Source organism: Plecotus auritus (genome assembly GCF_963455305.1).
Source record: "Plecotus auritus genome assembly, chromosome: X".
In the NCBI taxonomy this organism is placed as follows: Eukaryota; Metazoa; Chordata; class Mammalia; order Chiroptera; family Vespertilionidae; genus Plecotus; species Plecotus auritus.
This window is the reverse complement of record NC_137784.1, coordinates 134378962-134387064: the sequence shown is the minus strand read 5'-3', so window position 1 is coordinate 134387064 and position 8103 is coordinate 134378962. Positions and strand designations below refer to the sequence as shown.

Below are 8103 nucleotides of genomic sequence, written 5' to 3'. Positions count from 1 at the left end.
TTTCTTTTCTGTAGCTATCAACCAGACTCAGTTTCTAGTGCCTCCAACACAAGAGCCTTGGTAGAAAGTCATTTATAATACTAGCTATAGTTTGAGCAATTATTTATAAACACCAACCACACTAGTGACTCTCAAATGAAAACAAATATGTAATCATTTGCCTACCCAGTGAGATATCCCCTTATTTAGCCTGTGAACCATCCTATGTTCTAACTTCTTAATGAACTACACAATCTGAGAGATTATTACAATTTATTCCCTCTTGTTCCCCCATTACTTTATGGCTAGGTGATAGGAGAGTAATCTGATTGGGCTAATACAATTATAATTTGAAGAACAAATGATACAGTGTTTTGGAATTAATTTGAACCCAAGAGGACAGTACATTGATGACAGGATAAAAGTGAGTAGAGCAGTAGTCCTGGTTCTAAATTGGATTACAAATCTTCTCTAAGTACATTTCTAGGAGGCCAAGCCCAAGGCATGAAGCACTAGGTCGCCATTGCAAATCTTCCTATCCTTATGGCCTAACTGTGGTATACATACCAGTATAACAGGACAAAAGATAGCCTCCTCTCTACTGCACAACAAAACCACTGAGGCCTGGAGCATACCAGAAATATGTCAGAGGGGATAGAGCTACTGAATGTATTTAAATAAAACTGAAACTGGACTTATTAGCTCACTTTTTAAAAGATTGGATTAACAGTGCATGAGGGATATAGGAATTGTAAAAACCCTAAGAATGGTACACAAATGACTGAGTTTGGGAAACACCTCTCTATAGCATCTAAAGTGTTGCCCCTCTAGGGCAGTAACTTATCAGAAGGGTATTAGCAAAGCTAGATTGGAAGATCATGAAAGATGACCCCTGACCACATTATAAAATCATTACTTCCATGAATAGGCAATCCGGACCCTGAGACCTTTGGAAATACTCATCAAAGAGTATTTCACATGTTATACACTTATTGTTTACTATGCGTCAGGCACAGGGAGTAATCCATCTAGAAATGTTGATAACAGTCCTTTGTTTGGTTGCCGACACTCACAGTGCCTTCCGCCCATTCAGACTCTCTCTTAAGCAACAGCTGATTGGGATTTTTTGAATTAGGGTGTCACTAAAGAAGTTAACTATGAGAGAATGGCTAAAAATTCATGCTCATGGAAGGGCTGACATGTCTGTTTTATGGCAGGTACAAGCTGAGAAAAAGAAGGTGATCCCAAGGTGTAGAGAGAAAAATATACAACTGACAGACTCAGATGACCAAAGGAGAAATCAAATGGCCTCTGACAAACAAGATAGAACGTCAGTTCCTGATGTCTCCCCAGATCATTTGAAATTTGATTGGACTTCATTTTTTGTCCTTGCACTCAACAGGACAGGTGCATTTATAGAATGTCCACCCATTCACACCCCTGACACATGTACTTTTTATTTTTCTCAAGACACATTGAATGGGTTTTAGTTCCTTGTAACCCAGAGTCCCGACTAGAAAATAAATCAAAAGATAATAAGTATAATAGAGACATGGAGCAAATATAAGGCATCAAGGAAGAAATAAAAAAAACAGAAGGCCATTTGATCATTGACTTGCTATAAAGCTATTCAGAGGAGATAAAGGTTTTTGAAAATGAGCCCTCAGTTTCTTTTTCTTGACTTCTCATATTCTCCAGCAATTCAGTAATTTGTATCAAACTAAGGTGTTTTCATATGAGGGTTTTTCTTTCAACCTGTGTAATAAAGGTCATTAGTAGGGATTCCAGAAGATAAATTTTTATTTCCTTTTTCAAAAGTTCACCTTTTGTTCATCTTCCTCCTATTTCTTCTCCCACTCCCACCCCAGACACACACACACACACACACACACACACACACACACACACACACACACACTCCACCAAAAGTTAACAGTTGACATACATCCAAATATTTGACTTAGTGAAAAACAAACTACTACATATATATATTTGTAGAAAGCAATTCTTTGCTTAACCTTCTCTTAGCTACATGCTTTTGTGTTTCAATTCTAATAAATAAAATGATATTTTGATGCAGTCTTTTACCATTTGCAACAGCATGGATGGAATTGGAGAGCATCATTGAAATAAGCCAGTAGGAGAAAGATAAATATCACATGATCTCACTCATATGTGGGATATAATGATCAACATAATTTGATGAACAAGAATAGATTGATCTAGAGACAAATGGTAGGGGAGGGGAGGTTAGAGAGCAATCAAAGGACTTGCATACGTGCATAATAGCATAACCAATGGACACAGACACTGGGGCGGTGGGGGCTTGCCCAGGGTGGGAATGGCTGGGGGCGGGGGTCAATTGGGGAAAAAGGAGACATATGTAAAACTTTAGACAATAAAAAATAAAAATAAATAAATAATTAAAAAATAAAGGGGCATACCTACTTATGCCTGTGTAATAGTCATGATGCTCACCCTCACTCTCCTTTCCAAGTAAAGGCAATTCAAGTGCTAAGCCTCTTGTTCTTGTCATTAATTACTTATGTTGGCTGCTGTCTTTGCATCCATCTTCTAATAAGAATAATTAATAATCATAGAATTGAATGGCCTTTCTATGAACCTCCTGGAAGATGCCTGCCAGTTTCTTCCATTCCATCTGGACAAAAAGAATAGCAATAACAGTTTACAAAGCATATTCACATTTACTGAAGGAGTCTCGATTTCAGAATAAGTATACATGGAGCTTTCTTTAGGAGAGTACAAACAGCAAGATATATAAGCAATTCCAAGATGTGGTGCTGAGAACTAGTTTGGAAACCATGGCTTAGCATTTCTCAGCTAACTAACTAAATCTTGTGGGTTTATCTAACTACACTCACTCAAGAAATACATATCTACTATTTATAGTGATGCACATGCACATATGCCTATGCATTGAATACTTTCCATGAAATGACATCCAACTCCACAATCCAAGGCTGGTTGGAAGCCAGATAGGATGGAATGTGTAAGAAGGAAGTTACCAAAATAAGTTCAAATGATTATGGTGAAGAGAATGGCATTGTCCAAGACTTATAGATCCAAAATTAATCTGTTTATTTCTAAAAGAGATAGTTGGCACAGGAATAGCGAAGGGAGAGAGAGAGAGAGAGTTGGCTGTTTGGTTTGTATTTTCTGGGTGATTTCTTTTAAGTGTCACTCCCGGCAGAAAACATATTCAGTGTAAGAGGTCCAGATCTTGTCATCTGTGTGATCATGGGTGATAGTGCAAGTGCCAGTGGAATTGCATGCTACCATGTGAAAGCCAGCATCAGATAGTTTGTCAAAGGCTTGTTCCAGAAAGTTAAATTTGAGGTAATATCGAGAAGTGTACCGCTCAGGAGGACGGTCAGGGTCTCTGCTCTCATTTAGAGTATCTCCAAATACCTCTTTGGCCAATGAGATCTTACCACACACCATGATTCGGGCCACGCGGCGGAATTTGGCATCTGTTTGGCTATCCCGACCCAGAGTATAGGAGCCTCGATAGCCAATAGTGATGAAACCTGCCTTCTTGAGGTCAGAACCAGTATTTGCGGTCAGAGCTGGGGGGTTATCAGGGCCACTAACTTGGATGTTATTATTTGAAGAGAGGTTACATGCGATGTCAATGTTGGTGGAAAGCTCTTCTAGATCACTTTGGCATAAATCATTGCCAATTGAGTTGATCATGTTGATTTTAGGAGCCAACATCTTCACTAACTCTGGTAGCTTGAAGTATTCTGCTTCTCTCTGGAGCCGACCACACTCTGGAAAGTGGTCAGGAAGCACTAGTTTCCGGTCTCTCATGTAGTCTAGCACATAGCGAAAGAGGAAACCATCCCGGTCTACAAAAAACCTCCCTTTGTTGTCCTGGATTAGGGAGCAAGGATTCTTTTCACTGAACATTTCCCAGAGCAGGGAGCCAGGAACACTGACCAAAGTAGGATAGCGAGTGATGTACACCTGACCACCCACATTGAGTTCAACAATCTCGGGAAAATGACTGCAATCCTTGCTTGATTTGGTACAACTTGATTTCTCTGTCATGGCCATATTGATCTGCAGAAAGCAAAAGATATTGGTTCTAAGTAAAAGTTTACAGTATGGGGATTCTGTTTATAAACATTAATTTTCTGCATTCATACACACTATATACCAAGAAAATCAAGCAAACCATAATCTTTTGCAAATTAACTATTTTTAACTTCAGAATGACAGAATAGAAAAATCGCACATAATTTAGCCTTGCAATTATATTTTTAATGTCCTTCTGAATGTTGAGTGTATCAAATGATCACAATCCTCAATTCATGGCATGTTATCACAGTCCATGCAGGGACTTTCTTGTGGTGTTTATTTGTTTTGGTTATTCTATTTTACTCTCAGTCCATTCCCATTCCTGTCCCTGGTCTCACCATAGGCTGCCATTCTGAGGTTTAGTGTATATCTTTCTGTGCATATATATTCTTGATGTTATTGCATCATACATTTCAGTCTTCATTTATACATATTTATACACTTTTCACTCTCAGCACTATATTGCTCAAATTCCTTGATGTTGCTATATGTATACCTAATCTCCTGCTTCTAACTGTGACATGATACTCCATGGTATGCACCACTATGTTTTACTATCTACTCTCTCAGTGACAGACATCCAGATTGCCTCTAACTCCCTGCTCCAATTTATACTCCTGTGCATGTTTCCTATGAACCTGTGAGAGAACACATTTAGACCATATAGCCAGCAGTAGTATTTCCGAGTCACACTGTATGCATATACTTAATTTGACTACTCAGCGACATATTGCTCTCTAAAATGTCCCTTGTCTGCATTCCTACTTAATCCTCACATTCCCACCATGACTTGGCATTATCCAGATTTCTAAATTTTGCCACTCTACTGGGTATATAGTGATACCTTGTTGCAGTATGAGAAAATTAATTATAAAATAAAGAATATAGGCAACTATTGTAAGACCATAACTTAGTACCTTCTCAAATGTCCACTCATTCCTCACCTTTTATATCACAACTTCTGCCCCTACCATTTTACTAGAACCACTGTTTCCAACAAAAAACATGGTGTGCTCATCACCTTTCTTTGCTCCCCATTCTCCTTTATTTCTATACTAGAGGCCCAGAGCATGAAATTCGTGCATGGGTGCAGTCCCTAGGCCTGGCCGATGACCGAAGCGTGAGCGTCTGGTGTGGAAGGACAGGCCCCAGCTGATCTCTGGGCCCTGGGCAGCACCTGGGCCCCCGGGCCCCTACATGCCCCCCTCTGCTTGAGTCACAGCACCCAAATCCCCACACAGAGATGCCGTAAGCACGGCCAGGTACTGCGGACTGAGGCACAGTATGGGCCTCTGAGCCACCCAGTGGTGCCACACGGAAGCCGGGCGGGCAGTGCACTCTCTCCCGGCCAACCTCACAGACTGGCTCTTGCACAAACCCACAGGGAGCCCAACTGGCCCCTGTGTCCCAGCAGCTGCAGTCCGGCTCACCCAGAAGAGGATATGCGGGTGTGGGGTGGGCTCCTCACAGGCTTCCAGAACCTGAGCGCAGGGGGCTTCCTTGGCACTCGAGCCCTGGTGTCCTGGGGGAGGGTAGCAGGGGAGGTGAAAGTGAGCTCAGCGGACACCCTGCATTCTCACCACACCTCCATTCCCATCACCCTCGCCCCCAGGTAGCCAGTGAGAGGTCGCAGCGCATCGCCAACACCCGCCATTTCTGCACCACCCTCTGGTGGTTAGTACACGTCATAGCGAGTAGCCGAACTCCCAGTCTCCCAGTCAAACTCTTGGTCAAACCACTGCCCAAGGGGACAATTTGCATATTAGGCTTTTATTATATAGGACAATCCTATATAATAAAAGCCTAATATGCAAATAGACCAAACAGCAGAATAACTGAACAACCGAACAACTGGTTGCTATGATGTGCGCTGACCACCAGGGGGCAGGTGCAGAACATGGCTGGCGCCAGCAGCAGGTGGCAGAGCACAGAACATGGTGGGTGTCAGCCGCAGTTGGATGGTGGAGCAGGTGAGCGGGGGGGCGCCAGACCAAGGTGGGGTGCCGGTTGCTGTTATAAGGGCAAGCCTCTTATGGTTACTGAAAATTCTTTGCTCCCGCACGCTGCGCCCGTCCTGCCCAACGCTCACACCTGCTACTGGCACCAGCCCTGCTCACACCTGCTGCCAGCACTGGAGCCACCGCTCACACCCACTGCCAGTACCCAGTGCCAGCCCCGATCGCTCAGCACTGTCAGTGGGTACAAGCAGCAGCTGCTGGCCCCGATTGCCCCTCAGGGCTTCTCCACCTCCCCCTGCTCCTGAGGGGCGATTGGGGCCGGCAGCCGCCTCTCACACCCGCTGCCAGCGACAGCCCCGTTTATATCCGCTGCCAGCGCTGGAGCCACCACTCGCACCCACTGCCAGTGCCCAGCGCTGGTCTCAATTGCTTGGTGCCATCAGTGGGTATGAGTGGCGGCTGCCGGCCTCAATCACCTCTGAGGGCTTCTTCATCTCCTCCTGCTCCTGAGGGGTGATTAGGGCAGCAGTTGCTGCTCACACCCGCTGCTGGCGCCGGCCCCAATCACTCCGCGCCATCAGTTGGACATTCCCCAAGGGTTCCCAGACTGTGAGAGGGCCCAGGCTGGGCTAAGGGACCCCCCATTCCAAGTGCACAAATTTCATGCATTGGGTCTCTAGTTGTCCATATTACACTTTGCTGAGCATCGTATTACCTCCCAGTCGATTCCAATTGCATCTTTACCACTGGCTTCTCTTGCTTCTCAAACCATCCTAAACTGTGACTGTGCAAGCCTTAAAACTGTGGGTTTTTTTCCTATCTAATCTCTCCCTCAGAGAAATCATCCTTTTAAGCTTTTCCAACTATTACATTTACATATATGATTACAAAATCCTAGCCTCTCTCATAAGCTCCAGTTCACTATTGGCAACTGCTTGTGGAGTGCATCAGCAGTACCTTAAATTCATCTTTTTCCAAACCACACTCAGGTAATAGTATGTGAAAGTGTTTTGTAAAATCTAAGTTATTTTAATAATCTTTGTTTCATTTTTCCAGCCAAAACAGGCCATATTTTTATGATTTTTCCCTGGCAATAATATCACACTTTTCCCAGTCTTCAACCTGGAGATTTAGAAACTTTAGAGTCACCTTAATGACCTCATGTATATTCCTCACTAACTTAGAAATTATTCCTTTATGATGTCTCTTGCATATACATACTAGTACTACCACTGCCATTTCTGTTCTTCACTCTGCACTAATTGCTCTGAACCTCTGAATTCATCTGTCCATCTCTAGCTCTGATCCATCCACATCTGCCCTACACCCTGCCTCAACTTCCAAAAAATATCCTACATTCTATTACCAGATCAGTTGTTATTATATCACCTTCCTCCCTGTTTAAAATTGTCAGTGACTCCACTTTGCCTAAAGATCAAATCCAAAACCCTTATCCTGGAACTCAAAGCTATCTATAAATGAGTTATTTTCTCTGATTAATGATAAGAATACCTAGCACTGCATAGGACTTACTGCGTGCCAGGCATTGTTCTTAGCCAATAAAGTGGGTGCAAATATTATCCTTATTTTGCCAATGAAGAAACTGGTAAATAACTTTCCCAACATTAAACTAATAAGTGTCTCAGGTGGCATACAAACTCAAGCAGTAGGACTCCAGTGTCCATGTTCTTAATTGAGTGTATCTGTCAAGGCCTCTTTACATCTACAAAAATGGTGTGGGTATTATTGCCTGTCTATGATATGTTCACTTTTTGTTGCCTTTGCCCATACCTTTCCCCTTCTGGTCCTTGGCATCAAGGACCAATTCAAGTCTCAATTAAGATTAAGCTCCTCCTCATATGTCTTTATTATACTTGAAAATTTCATTTCATTTTTTACTCTTTGGTTTCCTACTCTTTTACATAATATAATAACAGTAGTATTAGTAACATAGTAACAATAGCTAACATTTATGAAGCACTTACTATATGCCAGTCTTTTTGGATCTCTTTTAAAAATATATGCTTTTATTGTTTTCAGAGAGGAAGGGAGAGAGAGAGAAAGA

The 8103-nt window shown here is 42.5% G+C and overlaps 1 protein-coding gene across 1 annotated transcript in view; it reads right to left on the bottom strand.

Moving 5' to 3' along the window:
* Positions 1-2667: 2667 nt before the first annotated feature.
* Positions 2668-8103, bottom strand: part of LOC308239298 (BTB/POZ domain-containing protein KCTD12-like) — a 6937-nt gene continuing 1501 nt past the window's right edge. The window contains exon 2 of the mRNA XM_080652103.1: positions 2668-4062. Within this exon, the coding sequence (XP_080508229.1) occupies positions 3178-4056 (879 nt within the window). The 5' untranslated portion in view covers positions 4057-4062 and the 3' untranslated portion in view covers positions 2668-3177. The remainder of the gene's footprint in view (positions 4063-8103) is intronic.